General features: G+C 43.1%; 1 protein-coding gene across 1 annotated transcript in view; it reads right to left on the bottom strand.

The window, feature by feature from the left end:
• LOC124006128 (glutamate receptor ionotropic, kainate 4-like) overlaps positions 1–20,248 on the bottom strand; it is a 427,028-nt gene that overhangs the window by 123,859 nt on the left and 282,921 nt on the right. The window contains exon 6 of the mRNA XM_046315921.1: positions 3,187–3,352. Within this exon, the coding sequence (XP_046171877.1) occupies positions 3,187–3,352 (166 nt within the window). The remainder of the gene's footprint in view (positions 1–3,186; positions 3,353–20,248) is intronic.

Here is a 20,248-nt window from a genome sequence, read left to right as displayed (position 1 = left end):
GTAAGGTTAGATTCAATCAGCTAAAGTGACTAGCATCCTTGTCATTGACGAGGAAGGGAAGGGCCATGCTCCCCATGCCTTATCGATTCCCCCTTAGCCCACACGGACACAGACAGGAGCTCAGACAGAGACATACAAAAAGGAAACCGCCATAATAAAGTTTGAGGTTTCTGTCTCACACAACTGTAGATGGTGAGATCGCCGCCCTTCATGGGTATGTCGATAATTCACAGCATTTCACTCTTGCGAGGCACGGAACTGTCATGTGTCTTTGGGATAATTACCAACATCGTTTGATGAGCTCTCAAATGAACGGCAGATTGAAAGGAGCACGCTTAAACACCCAGTGGAAAATAGCAACTAATTATCTAGTTTTGACACGGGCAGTCATTGTCAAGAATCAAAGTCCATGCAGTTCTGAGTCACTAATGTCTTTAGCCTTTGGTGGGCGTTTAATTTTCCTTCTTCCCTCTTTTCTTCCTTGTTATCTGTTTCTCGGGTAACACCTCAGTCTAACTGGCTTGGATGAGCACAAACGTCAACCATTCTTTTCTGAAGTTGGTTGGGAGAGTTGAATGAGGGGTGGGGTTGATGATGGTGGGGAGAGAGTGGGCTGGGGGGCTCGTGCCAGCTGAGAGCACCTCGGTTCTAATCGAGAGCAGAAATCCAGTCCGCCACACTTCAAAGCCTTAAGCTGATTAAGGTGAAAGTTGGCCTGTAGCAGATGACATCAATGTGACTTTGTACGGGCACTTGTAATTACTGATTCCTGTACGGAGAAGGGAGGAAACAGACTGGGATTTAATCTTCCATACTTATTGTCACACTGGAATAAAAGAGAAAGATGCATTAATGGCCTATATGAAAAGCAAAGTAATTTGCCTGTGTTTTGCCAGATGATGACTCATTGTGGGGGGAAGAATTATGCAAGAATAAATGCATTTGGGTTATACATAGGCTTGAGTGTGGGTGTATCCACTGAAGGGTGATTCTGATTGACGGTAGGTGGGGGTGGTACCTCCTGTATAAACACAATGCTCAATGGCCAATGCAGACATCGGAATGAACATGCAGCGCAAAGCAGCCCTCTCTCCCACCAATTGTGCACATGCATGTTTCATTACCTCATCATGTGAATTGTTTGCATTTGATTGTTAGTGTAGCCTATTTCAATTCCCGATTACATATATCACCAGTAGTATATTTGCCGTTAATTCCTACAATATCTAATCTTTGTTTGGTTATGATCAGTTCTGTTTAATACATTCAATATATTATTATTCCAGTATTACCGTTCTCATTGTTGGAGTGGACACATTGTATGCAGAGCGCACAACCTATGCTACACTTGTGAGAAACACGTTTTAGTTTACATCATTACATTTAGGAGTTTGGTCAATTCAATTTAGTCATTGTCTTTTATTTGTAGTGCTCCTGTCAATGTTGGGGACGTGCACCTGATTACGCATAGACGTATACAGGCCTATAAGCTACCTGGCCTGCGTGCAAATGTGAGCGTATAAATGTGACCATTTGGGGATCTGATAGTAATTCTGATTGGCTTAATGCACCATCCCTAATGAGCAGCGCAGCTTCTCAAAGTACGTTTTTTCCCCCACCTCCAACAGTCTGTTTTTACAACATATGAGAAATCTTTCCAACTTTCTCCCTTTTGATAACCACTCAGAGTGAAAGGGAAAATGTCATTCTCTGATCCAGTGGAAACGTCATAAAATATGCCTACCCACCCGATTACTTCTTATCAGCGCTTGACTTGGACTGAAACAGATTCCGGAACTCATTTTGGGTGCTGGTACTGTTTATATTTATACTCCACAATATTTTTGAGCTACAGACTGGGGCGAAGGTTCACCTTCTAACAGGTCGACGACCCTAAGCACACAGCCAAGACAATGCAGGAGTGGATTTCGGGACAAGTCTCTGAATGTCCTTGAGTGGTCGAGCCTGTCATGTATTGTCATGTTATGTCTTGTTCCTGTTCTTTCTCTTCACTTCGTTTCCCCCTGCTGGTCGTATTAGGTTACCTTCTCTTCCTTTCCTTCCCCCAGCTGTTCCTCATCTCCTCTAACGACCTCGTTTACTCTCTCCCACCTGTTCCCTTTTTTCCCTCTGATTAGGTCTCTATTTCTCTCTCTGTTTCTGCTTCTGTCTTTGTCAGATTCTCGTTTGCTTTACCCTTGTCCCGTCCTGTCGTAATCTGCCTCTTCATCAGATGCTACGTGTGATCAGGTACCTCTGTCCTCTACAACCCGCGCCTACCCGGAGAGACCAGCAGTCTGTCGCCACTAACCCTGCTATTCTCCTCTGCTGCTAGAAGGGGACTCTCCTGTAAAGATCAGAGGACTTTATGATTTATTTGTCGCCCTCTCTGCGGGTTGTCTATTTTGTCAATCGATACATCTGAAGAGGGTATATGTCTTCCCTGTGTTTGGACATTAAAAGACTCTGTTTCTGTTAAACCGCTTTTGGGTCCTCACTCACCCGCATAACAGAGCCAGAGCTCGGACTTGAACCCGATCGAACGTCTCTGGAGAGACCTGAAAATAGCTGTGCAGCAACACTCCCCATCCAACCTGACAGAGCTTGAGAGGATCTGCAGAGAAGAATGGGAGAAATTCCCAAATACAGGTGTGCCAAGCTTGTAGCGTCATACCCAAGAAGACTCAAGTCTGTAATCACCATATAAGGGGCTTCAACAAAGTACTGATTAAAGGGTCTGAATACTTATGTAAATGTGATATTTGATTCGTTTTTTTGGAAGAAATTTTCCAAAAATTCAAAACAACTGTTTTTGCTTTGTCATTATGGGGTATTGTGTGTAGATTGATGAGGGGGAAAATGGTTTAATCAATTAAAGAATAAGGCTGTAACGTAACAAAATGTGGAAAAAGTAAAGGGGTCTGATCACTTTTCAAATGCACAACATGGAACAATACACCTTTAAAAGTGTCGACCAATCGATTGGTTGAAAGAACAAATGACTTTCGGAGAGTCAAGATTTCTTTAGTCGGGGCCAGCCCTAGTGCATATGCACATGCATGAATATGCACCCGTGTGTGCAAGCTCACGTGTGTGCACATGCAAAAATGTGGGTGCACATGTAAATGGAATGTGGGTATATGGTACAAATAACGACAAAGAGCTAGTGGTGCGTGACCCACTCACAGTCGGCCTGGGCACAGATGAGGCAGGCTGTAGTGCTGTTGAAAAAGGTGAGCAGGCCAGCCACGGCCAGGCTGATGTCTGTGTTGGTGGGGCGCAGGTCTAGGGTGGTGAAGCGGGGGAACTGAACCTTCAAAATGTCCTCAGGGGCCACTTTCACATAGGGCACCTACACACACACAGAGAGAGAGACAGAGAGAGAGAGAGAGAGAGAGAGAGAGAGAGAGAGAGAGAGAGAGAGAGAGAGAGAGAGAGAGAGAGAGAGAGAGAGAGAGAAGGTTCTGGATGAATAATTAAAGTACCAAAGGCATGTCTACAAAGAGATCAAGAGTTTTTCAGGCACCGTTAGCTCTTGCTGTATGTGAATATGGTGTAAACATACAGCATGATTCTGACAAAACCAAAGCATTGCTAGAGGAGATGTTTGTTGAGCAGTTCCAATACTTTGGCAAGGAGGCATGCAAAGTACAAAAAAAAAGTGTTCATTATATTCTCATCAGGCTAAATAGAACCATCTTATATCTGACTAATAAAACAAATTAGAATAATTCACTCCCTCACAGATGCCTAACTAACTAACTAACTAACTAACTAACTAACTAACTAACTAACTAACTAACTAACTAACTAACTAACTAACTAACTAACTAACTAACTAACTAACTAACTAACTATAGCTCCTGGGCTCAATTAAATAAAGAACAGTTAATACACTGAGTGTACAAAACATTAAGAACAGTTTCCTGATATTGAGTTGCATCCCCCCCTTTTGCCCTCAGAACAGCCTCAATTCGTCTTTACAAGGTGATGAAAGCGTTCCACGGGTATGCTGGCCCATGTTGACGCTAATTCTTCCCACAGCTTTGTCAAATTGGCTGGATGTCATTTGGGTGGTGGACCATTCAGTTGAAATACACCGGAAACTGATGAGCGTTAAAAAAAAACCCAGCAGCGTTGTTCTTAATGTTGTGTACACTCAGGGTTTATTGAGTGTGGAGAAAAGTAGATCTCTTCACAGGCAGTGACGTCAAAGAAATGAGTCCCAAGCGTTAAGTTAAAAACACAAAACTCAGATAAGAATCTGTAGGAGACTAAAAATTTCCTATCACAAAAACTTCCTGAAACGTTCAGGGATGTTTAGTAATGATTGGGCGTCTGTTTTCACAGCTGGTGTATGATGTGTTGAATAAATCGCAGCCGTTTGTTCAGTGTCCCTGCTGTGGATCCAGTCACAACAAGTCTTCAGTTCTGTAAGAGGATAAACACAAATGTGCAGAGAGACTATGGAGATGCTTTGTAAGTCCAACCCCCCCCCCCGCTCTCAACTTCCAAAGTTATGGCAAACATAGCTTACACCTGTACCCTACCTGCAAAATAAAACTAAATTGCAAACTCCCCCTACTATCTCTGTCCCCACTTGCTCCTGTCTTCCACAAGCGATAGAATCCATCTCTCTTTTCATTCGCTATCTACTGAGGTGTGGATGGATGCACCCGGGCTGATGGCAGCAGGCTGTGGGGCGTCTGGGAACGCAATACGGCGGGTGATTCGGTGGCTAGCGAATGGGGGCAACGCAGTGGGCTTGAAGGGGAACCCGGAAGGATGTCACAAGAGAAGCCTCTTCATCACAGCAGATTGCCTGCCTGCGCAGTGCCGCATGCCCATACATCGCTCTCTCTATGCCCCTGTATCCCCAATTGGTTTTCAATCCCTGCCCATCAGGGTGTAATGGAGTCCCCGGGAAGAATGGATGGATGGAGCACGATCTTTTCCTGACAGGCGGCGGCTGTGGTGGAAAAAAATGTGATTCTCTCCTCCTGAGGAGCTGTGAAACATGGATAATAGCCGAGCCACACTGGGGAAATGCAACCACTCCACAACTCCCCACTCCTCCATCCCCTCTGCCCTTCCAAGATCCCTTCTCGCTCTCGCAGCACGGACCACAGAGTGTTATCGTGCCCCTTTCTGTTCGAGAGGCTTTCTGCTCTGGTAGCTTTGCTGTGAGGCAGTGGGGTTTGAAGAGAAGAGAGAAGACATCCATTGGCCCATTGGTGAACACTTTTAGTGATATGTTGGCTCAATGAAGGAATTATTTGTCTACCAAAGCATGAGACCACCGCAAAGAGGCCTACTAAACTGACATAAGGCCTAGTCCAGTAGCTCTTCGGTGATCAGTATGAATAAAACATTGCATCAGAGTACAAAATATAAATGCATCAGGAAGAAAAAGGATCATCTTTGGTTTCAGTGAGCTCAAAGAAGAAGTTTAACTCATAGAACAAATCAAATGTTCAAACAGTTCATTGAGAGGTGCTCATCGTCAGGAACAACAATGCAGATGAAATAGAAGTTCTGTACAAACCATGATGGCGACCGCCACCGAGACAATGTTGTAATGTCAAGGGTTCCTGTCTGGGAGACGGGGGACCTCGTGCAGGGGGTAAAGTGAGTCATGATCACCCTGCTTTGATGAGTCATTTTCCTCCATGTAACCTCCTCCTCCAGTTGGCTCTGTAAAAACCTCTTAACGTCACTCCATTATTGCGGGGACGACTTTTTCAGACAAACTTCCGTAAAACAGGTATATAGATAGCACTTTTACTGCCGTCTTACTGACAAAGGTTTCATACGCAAATAAATCACATCGACCCATATAGATATATATGACTGTTTCGGGAATAATAGGATATTATGCAGTGAAATAGCCTGTATACAAGTACCATCCTCTGACAGATAATTCACAGCAATGCAATCGCATGACACTTAAAACCCCAATAAGTCTCTCAGAGCGTGGTCTATGCGGCAGTCAGATACAGTACTGTCTGGAGAGGTGGAGACTGAGGGGAAGGTTGCTTGTGTATTAGAGATGCAATATCTGGTTGTGTGTGTTGAGTGTGTGCTCCTGCCGTGTGACAGTGGCTGTCAGTGAGCGCAGACAAAGAGAGGCCTGACAGCTGTTTAATGAGAGAGATCCGCACAGGACACTGAAGTGAGACAGCGAGCCAGAGAGCAGGGCTAACTAGCAAACCTGGCGCTATGGGAACACACTGGAACACCTGCGTTATGCACCATGAACACCTTAATATTGCTACCGTATCACAAACATGGCCTTGGTTGGTGCCACATTCACACACGACTTCTCTATTACAGTGGATTAATTGTGGCAGGATTGTTATTTTCAATGGTTACGACAGGTGTCATAATGCCGGGAGGAGACGGGAGTGACTACATCCTTTGGGCTGTTTACGTGGATAGTCATGCCCTTGGTTAATTTTGTGATGCTTGGTAATTTTGTGATGCTTGGTGACCTCACCCGCAATCATTTACTCATCTATCTTGATGCCATTATTGTCTTCTGAAAAGACTGGTAATGCTATATAAGCCTGATGATGCATTGCTCACGTACAGTACAACCACAGCCCCCTAACTCCTGAACCAAGCTAAAGCAAAACACTAAAATGCATTATTCTGGATATGTCGATTATGGCGTTCTGAGAATACGCACGTTTTTTAAATATATTGTTGGGCTACTTTGTTGTCACCTAAAACAATGTTCTTGTTCCACAAAAAGGACAGATAAAAACAATATTTTTGGTTGAGGTGATCTCCAAATCAAATCAAATTTAATTAGTAACATGCGCCGAATAGAACAAGTGTAGAGCTTACAGTGAAATGCTTACTTACAAGCCCTTAACCAATGATGCAGTTAAGAAAAATACACACATAAAACATTTGAAATGAAAGAAACAAATCATTAAAGAGCAGCAGTAAAATAACAATAGCGAAGCTATATACAGAGTCAATGTGCAGGGGCACCGGTTAGTCGAGGTAATTGAGGTAATATGTACATGTAGATAGAGTTATTAAAGTGACTATGCATAGATAACAACAGTGAGTAGCAGCGCTGTAAAAGAGGTGGGGGCAACGCAAATAGTCTGGGTAGCCATTTGATTAGCTGTTCAGGGGTCTTATGGCTTGGGAGTAGAAGCTGTTTAGAAGCCTCTTGGACATGGACTTCCGTGCGGTAGAAGAGAGAACGGTCTATGACTAGGGTGGCTGGAGTCTTTGACAATTTTTAGGGCCTTCCTCTCACACTGCCTGGTATAGAGGTCCTGGATGGCAGGAAGCTTGGCCCAAGTGATGTACTGGGCCGTACACACTACCATCTGTAGTGCCTTGTGGTCGGAGGCCGAGCAGATCCCATAATAGGCAGTGATGCAACCCGTCAGGATGCTCTCTATGGTGCAGCTGTAGAACCTTTTGAGGATCTGAGGACCCATGCATCTTTTCAGTCTCCTGAGGGGGAATAGGTTTGTTGTGCCCTCTTCACAACTGTCTTGGTGTGCTTGGACCATGTTATTTTGTTGGTGATGTGGACACCAAGGAACTTGAAGCTCTCAACCTCGTCCACTACAGCCCCGTCGATGAAAATGGGGGCATGCTCGGTCCTCCATTTCCTGTAGTCCACAATCATCTAGTCTTGATCACGTTGAGGGAGAGGTTGTTGTCCTTGCACCACACGGCCAGGTCTCTGACCTGCTCCCTATAGGCTGTCTCGTCATTGTTGGTGATTGTCATTGTTGGTTATCAGGCTTACCACTGTCATCGGTAAACTTAATGATGGTGTTGTAGTCGTGCCTGGCCATGCAGTCATGAGTGAACAGGTATTACAGGAGGGGACGGAGCACGCACCCCTGAGGGGCCCCCGTGTTGAGGATCATCGTGGCGGATGTGTTGTTACCTACCCTTACCACCTCGGGGCGGCCCGTCAGGAAGCCCAAGATCCAGTTGAAGAGGGAGGTGTTTAGTCCCAGGGTCCTTAGCTCAGTGATGAGTTTTGAGGGCTCTATGGTGTTGAACGTTGAGCTGTGGTCAATGACTAGCATTCTGACATAGGTGTTCCTTTTGTCCAGGTGTGAAAGGGCAGTGTGGAGTGGACTATGACAGACAAAATGAGAAGAAGAAGAAAATCCAGTAAATCACATTGTAGGATTTTTTATGAATTTATTTGCAAATTATGGTGGAAAATAAGTATTTGGTCAATAACAAAAGTTTATCTCAATACTTTGTTATATACCCTTTGTTGGCAATGACAGAAGTCAATCGTTTTCTGTAAGTCTTCACAAGCTTCTCACACACTGTTGCTGGTATTTTGGCCCATTCCTCCATGCAGATCTCCTCTAGAGCAGTGATGTTTTGGGGCTGTTGCTGGGCAACACGGACTTTCAACTCCCTCCAAAGATTTTCTAAGGGGTTGAGATCTGGAGACTGGCTAGGCCAGTCCAGGACCTTGAAATGCTTCTTACGAAGCCACTCCTTTGTTGCCCGGGCGGTGTGTTTGGGATCATTGTCATGCTGAAAGACCCAGCCACCTTTCATCTTCAATGCCCTTGCTGATGGAAGGATGTTTTCACTCAAAATCTCACGATACATGGCCCCATTCATTCTTTTCTTTACACGGATCAGTCGTCCTGGTCCCTTTGCAGAAAAACAGCCACAAAAGCATGATGTTTTCACCCCCATGCTTCACAGTAGGTAAGGTGTTCTTTGGATGCAACTCAGCATACTTTGTCCTCCAAACAAGACGAGTTGAGTTTTTACCAAAAAGTTATATTTTGGTTTCATCTGACCATATGACATTCTCCCAATCTTCTTCTGGATAATTCAAATGCTCTCTAGCAAACTTCAGACGGGCCTGGACATGTACTGGCTTGAGATGGGGGACATGTACTGGCTTAAGCAGGGGGACACGTCTGGCAGTGCAGAATTTGAGTTCCTGGCGGCGTAGTGTGTTACTGATGGTAGGCTTTGTTACTTTGGTCCCAGCTCTCTGCAGGTCTTTCACTAGGTCCCCCCGTGTGGTTCTGGGATTTTTACTCACCGTTCTTGTGATCAATGAGATCTTGCGGGATGAGATCTTGCGTGGAGCCCCAGATGGAGAGAGATTATCAGTGGTCTTGTATGTCTTCCATTTCCTAATAATTGCTCCCACAGTTGATTTCTTCAAACCAAGCTGCTTACCTATTGCAGATTCAGTCTTCTCAGCCTGGTGCAGGTCTACAATTTTGTTTTTTTGTTTCTGTCCTTTGACAGCTCTTTGGTCTTGGCCATAGTGGAGTTTGGAATGTGACTGTTTGAGGTTGTGGACAGGTGTCTTTTATACTGAGAACAAGTTCAAACAGGTGCCATTAATGCAGGTAACGAGTGGAGGTCATAGGAGCCTCTTAAAGAAGAAGTTACAGGTCTGTGAGAGCCAGAAATCGTGCTTGTTTGTTGGTGACCAAATACTTATTTTCCACAATAATTTGCTAATAAATTCATTAAAAATCCTACAATGTGATTTTCTGGATTTTTTTTCTCTTTCTGTCTGTCATAGTTGAAATTTACCTATGATGAAAATTACAGGCCTCTCTCATATTTTTAAGTGGGAGAACTTGCACAATTGGTGGCTGACTAAATACTTTTTTTGCCCCACTGTATCTCCGACATTTTCTTATAACAGTGACTGATTTGGTGTACTCCTCAATGTCATCGGAAGAATCCCGGAACATATTCCAGTCTGTGCTAGCAAAACAGTCCTGTAGTTTAGCATCAGCTTCATCTGACCACTTTTTTATTGACCGAGTCACTGGTGCTTCCTGCTTTAATTTTTGTTTGTGAGCAGGAAGAATTATGATCAGATTTGCTAAAAAATAGAGGATGAGGGAGAGCTTTGTACATGTCTCTGTGTGTGGAGTAAAGATGGTCTTGAGTTTTTTTTTTTTTTTGGTTGCACATTTAACATGCTGGTAGAAATGAGGTAAAACGGATTTAAGTTTCCCTGCATTAAAGTCTAGGAGCGCCACCACTGGATGAGCGTTTTCCTGTTTGCTTATGGCCGTTTACAGCTCATTGAGTGCGGTCTTATTGTAAGGATCGGTTTGTGGTGGTAAATAGACAGCTACGAAGAACATAGATGAAAACTCTCTAGGTAGATAGTGTGGTCTACAGCTTATCATGACATATCATGACTTCCTTAGATATCTTGCACCAGCTCTTATTTACAAATATACATAGATCACCACCCCTTGTTTTACAAGAGGTTGCTGTTCTATCCTGCCGTTACAGAGTATAATCCGCCAGCTGTATGTTATTCATGTCATTGTTCAGCCACGATTTGTGAAACATAAGATATTACAGATGTTAATGTCCCGTTGGAAGTATATACGTTCTTGTAGTTCTTCCACTTTATTATCGAGCGATTGTACATTGGCCAATAGTACCAATGGCAAAGGCAGATTAGCCTCTCATCGCTGGATCCTCACAAGGCACCCTGATCTCCTTCTGCGAAACGGTAGCAGCAACATTATGTACAAAAGAAGTTACAAACAATGCAAAAACATTTTTTTTAAATGCACGGTTGGTTAATAAGAGCCCATAAAACGTCAGCCATCCCATCCGACGCCATCTTGAAGGCAGGAAACAGCTTGAGGTTTCCTGCCTTCAAGCACAGAGCTCCGACTGTAACCTTGTGTCAAATTATAAATCGAGATATCAATTTCTAACTTTGTGAACTTAGCATGGTCTCTCAAAGCACTTGGTCTGAAGGTGAAACCTAATTTACCAGCCCTGCTTCTACTGAGAAGTTGACAAGTGTCCAACTCAAACCTATATGTAGGATGTGAAACAACATCCATGAGCCCTTGTAGTCCCCAGCGGGGGGGATTCAAACCTGACACCATAAGGTAAGCCAAAATATAATGAGATCTTACATCTGCTATCTTGCCTCTTACGAGCCAGCCGAACAAAACTCATGTTTAATAAAATATCAGACATCCTTTATGGAAGGGGGGGCAGCATGTCAGCCATAACTGATGATGACCTTTGTTGGGAAAATAAAACATTAGCCATGTGTCACAGCCCAGAACTGGCCCACTCACAATTAACACACAACAGAGCCACTGTGGAGTACCTGTGGTGAGCACAGAGAAAAGCGTGCAGGTTGGCCACAGCCCATCAGAGAACAGATGCACAGGAGAACACAGTCCATCAGTCAACCCCAGAGCTGGCAGAGGTGGATGTGGTGGAGAGAAGGGGAAGGGATGGGAGGGAGGCAGGTGTGGGTGATCATGTCCGTCTGATCATATGTGGCACTAGTAGGAGCTCAGCTACTGTGGCTGGGAGTGGGTCGGAGAGGGATAGAGAGTGTGAGGAGACAGCCTCTGTCTATTGGGGTAATGATCCTGAAGCAGGTCCCACTGGTTTGGTTTGTCCAAGGTGGGAGTGGTTGATGAAGATGGAGAGGTCTGTGGTGGGTCCCACAGTGCTTTTTGAGGCAAGTGGAACATTGACCACCAGATTCCTATATCATTGATCAGCCGGCGGTGAGAAAAAAAAAGCTCCCTTTCCTTGGAAATGTTATTGTTCTTCTTCACTCTTGCCTCTGTGCTATTAAAAATGGTCAAAGACTCCAGCCACCCAAAGTCATAGACTGTTCACGGCAAGCGGTACCGGAGCGCAAGGGCTGGGACAAAAAGGATCCTTAACAGCTTCTACCCCCAAGCCACAAGACTGCATAACAGTTAATCAAATGGCTACCCTGACTATTTGCATTGACCCCAATATTTTATTTGTATATATTCATATTATTTTACAATGACTCTCTTGCACATGCTTGATGTACACTCACTGGACTCTAACCACACACTCACACATACTACACTCTCTCACACACACACACACGCTGCTGCTACTCTCTGTTTATTATCTATGCATAGTCAATTTGCCACTACCTACATGTATACTGAAGAAAATATATACGCAACATGTAAAGTGTTGGTCCCATGTTTCATGAGCTGAAATAAAAGATCCCAGAAACGTTCCATACACACAAAAAGCTTATTTCTCTCAAATGCTGTGCACAATTTTGTTTACATCCCTGTTAGTGAACATTTCTCCTTTTCCAAGATAGTCCATCCACCTGACAGGTGTGGAATATCAAAAAGCTGATTAAACAGCATGATCATTACACAGGTGCACTTTGCGCTGGAGACAATCAAATAAAATGTGCAGTTTGATCACATAACACAATGCCACAGATGTCTCAAGTTTTGAGGGAGCACGCAATTGGCATGCTGACTGCAGGAATGTCCACCAGAGCTGTTGCCAGATAATCAAATGTTTCTCTTCCATAATCCGCCTCCAATGTCGTTTTAGAGCATTTGGCAGCTTGTATGGCGTTGTGTGGGCAAGCGGTTTGCTGATGTCAACATTGTGAACATGGTGCCCCATGGTGGCGGTGGGGTTATAGTATGGCAGGCATAAGCTACGGACATGAACACAGTTCCATTTTATTGATGACAATTTCAAAGCACAGAGATACTGTTATTAGATGAGTTTTTTTTTCATCTATGCCCCTACATTTTTGAAAAAGGTATCTGTGACCAACAGATGCATGTCTGTCTTCCCAGTCACGTCAAATCCATAGCTTAGAGCCCAATGAACTTATTTCAATTGACTGATTGAAAAATGTAAAATGTTTGAATTTGTTGCATTTACATTTTTGTTCAGTATACATATTACCTCAATTTCCTCGACTAATCCGTACCCTGGCACATTGACTCGGTACCGGTACCCCTTGTATATAGGCGTATTTGTTATTTTATTGTGTTACTATTTTTCCTTAAGTTAATTGAGCACATTTTTCTTACTTGCTTTTTTCAACTATGGTTAAGGGTTCATAAGTAAGCATTTCATGGTAAGGTGTTCTAGGTAACCTGTTCTATTCGGCCCATGTGACAGATAAAATGTGATTTGATTTCACTTCTGATTAAACAAATGTCGTTGTAGGGAATGACAAGCTTTTTGAGACCACCCTAGGCCATTAAGCTCTTGAAGTTCCTGAAGGAGGTATTAGGTGGTCCAGATGTTAGACAAGTGAGACAAAATGTATACACCTGATAGGTGTGCTCTCAGCCATTTTTTTGACCAGGGACCGGCAAGCTTCCTCCATGGGGGGCCACATACATAAAACATTGTAGAACTGACTAAATTTGTGTCTCGGGGACCAGCCAACAGCATCAAAACAGACTGGAACCCGTCCACAAACCAGATGTTGAGAAATACTAACCCAGGTCGTCTTCACATATGATCCATCGGACGGTTTCAGTTCTCTCTGACAGATTATGTTTGCTTAAACCATAAATAATTTATCTGCAAACTTCTGACACCTGAAATGTGACCAATACCATGCCTGAAAGAAAATGTCTGAGGCTATTTTCAGTAGTGGTGAAGCTTGCATAGAGAGCTTGTGAGACAATTCATTCAGCAGTTCTGAGAACCTCATCTGTGATGGGTTTGTTTGAATTCTATCACCTCACAGCTAAACAAAAAGGGCCAGCGCAATGACACAGATGACTACAAAACAAAAGGAACAATGGAATATGGAATAGGCCTTTGCATATCTATAACGACAAGAAATGGCCTAATTGAATTTGCATCGCCCGTTCATCGCTGGCAACCAGAGAGCGGCCGTGTTCGCATTCAACTCCCTGACCAAGTGGAAACAGCTTTCTAAAGAGGGAGCGAATTTGGATATGCACAGATCTGCTGGCTACCCTCGACAAGACAGATCAACAGCACAGTGAAGAAGGGGGGTCAGGAGGGGTGTGTGTGTAACAGCTGTGGACCTCTAATTGCAATCCAGCAGCAATAGCAGGCTCACCTGTGTTTTGTTTGCAAGCAGGCGGAACAGATGCACCCTGCGCCGAGTGACACCGAGCTTAACATCCGCAACATCGCCCCCTGCAGACCTAGCATCCCATCCACCAGGCATGTCTTATTAATGTGCCTTCCCCCCCGCAAATAGCCGGTGGATTTAAAAGGGCCGAATACTGTACATCGAAAAATGTCAGTCGACACTGCTAGCCAAGATTCAAATTCCCTGAACAAATGATTGTCTACCCTCAGAAAGAGGGATCCAGTATTAGGCTGATGGTGTGTGATTATAAGGGGTTAAGAAAAGGTCTGGCTGATTTGAGCAGAAATCCCTCTAAAGGTCTCTCAAGCGTTCTTGCTGAGTTTTGTTATTTGGGGGGGGGGGGGGTGAATCGCCAGGGCTGACCTCTACCTCTTTTCGCAATCAGCCAGAGATGCTGAGTATGGTGAAGTGCAGGGGGGGATGTGCAAATGAGAGGAGACTTGCTTTGACTGATTTGCGTGCATGTCAACGCACTCCCGGGGAAAATGTTAGGTCAGAGGATATTTGCTGGAAAATGGTCTCGGGCATGGAGGATAGGCAGGAATGTGAGCATACTGGGGTATAAAAGCAATTCCACATGGTGACACACTGATATGTGCTGCTGGGCCAGAGAACATGGTGTCCAATAAAATCTAACTGAGCCAGCCGACACACACTACTCACACACGGCGGACTCAGTCAACACACAGGTCAATGTCAGAGAAATATAGGGCAGATATTGAATATCATATGCTGATGACTGCCTTCACAATACACATGTACACTTCATGACCACGAGACCAAAACGGGTTCAACTTCCATTCATGGCCGTTCAACTGTGCTTTCATCTTGTATAGTGGTCAGAGTTGACACCTCATGCTTGACCGAGTGGAATAATCCTGAATTAACATGCACTATCAATGAGAACCTGGGAGGGTAAACTGACCCAGCATGGCGTCACCCTCTCATTTCATTAAATTCTACATTTCAGAATCAGCTTGGACTAATAGATTTGAGCACCTGGGTAAATGGATGGCAAATTCCAAAATATTAATTATACAATGGGAGGGAAGAACACTATGGAATGCATGCCATTGCCTTACATTACATATGAAGTGTGACTGGCTCATGACGTTCAACCATGGACGTATGCAGGGTTGCTAGGTCTAGCAGAAATGTATAGCCCAATGAACTCTCAAAACCCACCAACAAGGCCTGAAAGCTAGCCCAAAATGTTTTTGGGCAGCAAGAGATGACGAGCCACATTTATCAAATAAAACATTTTTTCATAACCTTATCGAGCGAATTAAGAAGAAATATTGACATAATTTGTAATGATGTAGGCTTAAGAAGCAGAATGCAGTTTTCCATCAATACAATAATAATTGTGAGCTTAAGAATATGTCCCAGAGAAAAGATAATTCACCCTTATTAAACTCGTCAGATAATTTTCCATCAATGGTTGTAGATTGAACTTCTTTGAATGCAATGATTAACCTGTTGATCCTACCCCCTACTTTTTCGAACATTCTGTTAAAAATCGCGCAACATTTCAGCGCCCTGCTACTCATGCCAGGAATATAGTTTATGCATATGATTAGTATGTGTGGATAGAAAACACTCGGACGTTTCTAAAACTGGTTAAATCACGGCTGTGACTATAACAGAACGTGCGTTTCATCGAAAAGCGCAGGAAGATCTGATCACTGAAAACTGGAAAATATATCAATGCGCCACTTGAATGTATTGTTGAATAGAAACCACATTACCTGGAGCCGAGGTTGCAATACCTACAGCTTCCACACGATGTCAACAGTCTTGTCATTTGCCTAGGATTTGTTTCTTGGTCAAACGAACAAGAGACAGCCCATTTCTTCCGGTCTCCAACAGGATATTTTGGTTGAGATTTACCCGGACATTATTTCAAGACGTAGAGGTATAGAATATACATCGCCCCGTGATCAATTTGATCGATTATTAACGTTTACTAATACCTAAAGTTGCATTACAAAAGTATTTCGAAGTGTTTTGTGAAAGTTTATTGTCAACTAAAAATGACGTTGCGTTATAAAACGCAGTTTTTGTTCCTTGATCACAGTCTTCATAGATCGATATCTAGGCTATATATGGACCGATTTAATCGAAAAAAAGACCCAATAGTGATGTTTATGGGACATCTAGGAGTGCCAACAAAGAAGATTGTCAAAGGTAATGAATGTTTTATATTTTATTTCTGCATTTTGTGTAGCGCCGACTATGCTAATTATTTTGTTTACGTCCCCTGCGGGTCTTTAGGGGTGTTGCATGCTATCAGATAATAGCTTCTCATGCTTTCGCCGAAAAGCATTTTAAAAATCTGACTTGTTGGCTGGATTCACAACGAGTGTAGCTTTAATTCAGTACCCTGAATGTGTGTTTTAATGAACGTTTGAGTTTTAACGAGTGCTATTAGCATTTAGCGTAGCGCATTTGCATTTCCAGATGTCTAGATGGGACGCCTGCGTGTCGGGTGGAGGTAAGAGGTTTTAAGCAATAAGGCGCTTTACTCAGTAATTTGTTGAAGCACCATTAGCAGCGATTACAGCCTTGAGTCTTCTTGGGTATGACGCTATAACAAGCTTGACACACCTGTAGTTTTTTATACATTTGCAAACATTTCTAAAAACCTGTTTTGGAATTTTCATTATCAGTAAGTTGTATTGTGGACACAGATGTTTTTATTTGATCAATTTTAGAATAAGGATGTAATGTAACAAAATGTGAAAAAGTCAAGGGGTCTGAATACTTTCCGAAGGCACTGTATATGGCCAATATACCACAGCTAGGGCTGTTCTTAGGACACAGTCCTTAGCCGTGGTATTCTGTCCATATACCACAAACCCCTGAGGTGCCTTATTGCTATTAAAAACTGGTAATCAATGTAATTAGAACAGTTAAAAGTATTTTTTGTCATACCTGTGATACACGGTCTGATATACCACAGCTTTCAACCATTCAGCATTCAGGGCTCAAGCCACCCAGTTTATAATTCTAAATAAATCCCGTTTGTCCATGTGCATAACTATAAACACATCCAATAGGAGAGGTTGAGTGATGAAAGTTGGACAGAGGATCTTGAAATCTCTGAACACTTTTTTTTTGAAACACACACACACACACACACACACACACACACACACACACACACACACACACACACACACACACACACACACACACACACACACACACACACACACACACACACACACACACACACACACACACACACACACACACACACACTGCTCTGGCCCTCCCCTCACTCACTCACTCACTCACTCACTCACTCACTCACTCACTCACTCACTCACTCACTCACTCACTCACTCACTCACCAACGCCTGCCTCACTGCCTGATTGTCAGCAGCAGCAGGTCACAGTGAAATATATATATATTTTTAAAGAGAGAAATGCCATGGCGGCCGCGGCGCAATTTAGAAGTACTAAATTTAGTACTAAAGTACTAAAAGTGGAATCTGCAGGTTTGTCGCGCCACTTTTATTCGAGCAAGAGAAAAAACTGCCTCCCACTGTGATAAGCACCTATCGGCAGTCTATAGGCAGGATGATTAAGTGTGTGTTTCAATGCATAAAAGAGAGACATTTCCTTCATTTTCAAAGCCACCTCAAGAGCTATTACCAGCTAATGTAAATTATATTGAAGAAAAATATAAATGCAACATGCAACAATTTCAAAGACTTTACTGATTTACAGTTCATATAAAGGAAATCAGTCAATTGAAATGAATTCATTAGGCCCTGTTGGACACAGGATCTGTTGGACACAGATACCTTAAAAGAAAGGTAGGGGCGTGGATCAGAAAACCAGTCAGTATCTGGTGTGACCCCCATTTGCCTCATGCAGTGCTCCTTCTCTTAGAGTTTATCAGGCTGTTGATTGTGGCCTGTGGAATGTTGTCCCACTTCTCTTCAATGGCTGTGCGAAGATGCTGGATGTTGTGGCGGGAACTTGAACACGCTGTTGTACACATCAATCCAGAGCATCCCAAACATGCTCAATGGGTGACATGTCTGGGGAGTATCTAGGCCATGGACATTTTCAGTTTCCAGGAATTGTTTACAGATCAGTGGAGGCTGCTGAGGGGAGGACGGCTCATAATAATGGCTGGAACAGAGCAAATTGAATGACATCAAACATATGGAGACCATGTGTTTTATGTATTTGATACCATTCTACTTATTCCTTTTAATCCATTACCACAAGCCCGTCCTCCCCAATTAAGGTGCCACCAAACACCTGTGCTACAGATCCTTGCGACATGGGGCCGTGCATTATCATGCTGAAACATGAGGTGATGGTGTCGGATGAATGGCATGACAATGGACCTCAGGATCTCGTCACAGTATCTCTGTGAATTCAAATTACCATCGATAAAATGCAATTGTGTTCGTTGTCCGTAGCTTACGCCTGCCCATACCATAACCCCTCTGCCACCTTGGGACACTCTTTTCACAACGCTGACATCAGCAAACCACTCAAATTTTTCAGATGCCAATTATTTTCCTATGCATTTTCCAATGTGTACCTGTGTAATGCTCATGCTGTTTAATCAGCTTATTGATATGCCACACCTGTCAGGTGGATGGATTATATTGGAAAAAATAAATGCTCACTAACAGGGATGTAAACAAATTCATACCAAACTTTTGAGAGAAATAAGCTTTTTGTGTGTAAGGAAAATGTCACGAGTCCGACCGAGGGTGGTTCCCCTTCCCGGGCGGGTGGCGCTCGGCGGTCATCATCACCGGCCTATTAGCTGCCACTGATTGTTTTTCCTCCCCCTCCTTGTATGTTTATTGGTAGCACCTGTTCATGTTTAATTAGTTTGTCTTTATTAGACAGCCGTCCCGCCTGGTTGTTGTGCGGGATTATTTTATTGTAAACCTTCAGCTCTGTTGTAGAGGTACGTGCTTAGTCGTGATTTTTTCTATTTGTACTTTTTCCCCTGTGTTTGGGAACGTTACTTTTGTGTGCACCCTGTGGTGCGTTTGGTGCTAGTAAAGACGCACAGCATTGAACTCTGTCTCCTGCATTTGACTCCACACCCACGACACCCGGAGCGTTACAGAAAATGTCTGGGATGTTTGATTTTAGCTCATGAAACATGGCACCAACACTTTACGTGTTGTGTTTAGATTTTTGTTCCGTGTCAACGACCATGACTTAGAAGATTTTCTGCAGCATTCAAGAGCAAAACATAAAAAACGGTTAAATGTAATGTCATAATTTAGATTTTACCCAGAAAGACACAGCTGTAATCGCTGCCAAAGGTACTACTACAATTCAAAAGTAATTATTTATCAGATTTCAATATTCAAAAGTAATTATTTATCATATGAGGGCCATAAACAATACCTAGAGATGCTTCAACTGCCAGAAAGATTTCAATCTTACCTTTCTGGTAAAAATTGTTATAAATTGCTGAGGTGTAGTCTTTTAAGGACACAAGCTCAAGAACACAGAACAAATATAAAAATATGACAAATCATATTATTCAACAAAAGTTGGGGAATAGGGAATGGAATTATTGAAGTGATTTCTAAATGTAGTAACAATCAAATTATAAATGACTTACTTTGATATTTCACCTTTCTTATAGTTGTAAAATAAATATGATCGGTACAAAATTGGCACCATTTCATAACTGACAGAGCATTTTCTGACCAGCATCTTCTGAGCGACGCAGACACAATTCATATGCTTGCTGACTCATTACAACTTCAGCTTTAAGCACAAAGTGATTATGTCTCGCTGTGACCAAGATAAAGTGGTCTTGTTTAAATTCTATGAATTTATTTTGTATTGTTTCATGTTGAGCGCTCTAAATCCATCTATGAACATCACAGCGTGATGAAATTGCCTTTGCTGCATGGGCTAAGGTCTCCCATTTCATATGCCGTATTGTAAGCTGAGCTGCAAAATCGAACATTTGTTTGCATAGGCCTGAAATTTTGACGTGTTGCTCCCTAAGCAAATGAGTGCACAGCAATTGATGTTGCACTGTTCACAAAGCACTCAGTACAAAAATTGGTCAAATATTGGTCGGTACCAGTCCAGAACCACTCAAAGAGGTGTTAAAAGGATTATACATGGACTGTGAGCTAGGAGTTCTCGGCATCTGTGCTACGCAATTGCTTTTTGTGAAGAGATACTGTTTTTATTAGTTACCATTGTCTAAATCCAGATAGTACAGTATGGCTCTGTACAGCATCACTTAGAGCCTCCCAAATGGATATAGAGCTCTCCGAATGATAAATTGAGTGTGGGTAATGGGTTGATCACATA

Source organism: Oncorhynchus gorbuscha, linkage group LG19, assembly GCF_021184085.1.
Source record: "Oncorhynchus gorbuscha isolate QuinsamMale2020 ecotype Even-year linkage group LG19, OgorEven_v1.0, whole genome shotgun sequence".
NCBI classification, from domain to species: Eukaryota; Metazoa; Chordata; class Actinopteri; order Salmoniformes; family Salmonidae; genus Oncorhynchus; species Oncorhynchus gorbuscha.
This window is presented reverse-complemented; position numbering and strand designations above follow the sequence as displayed.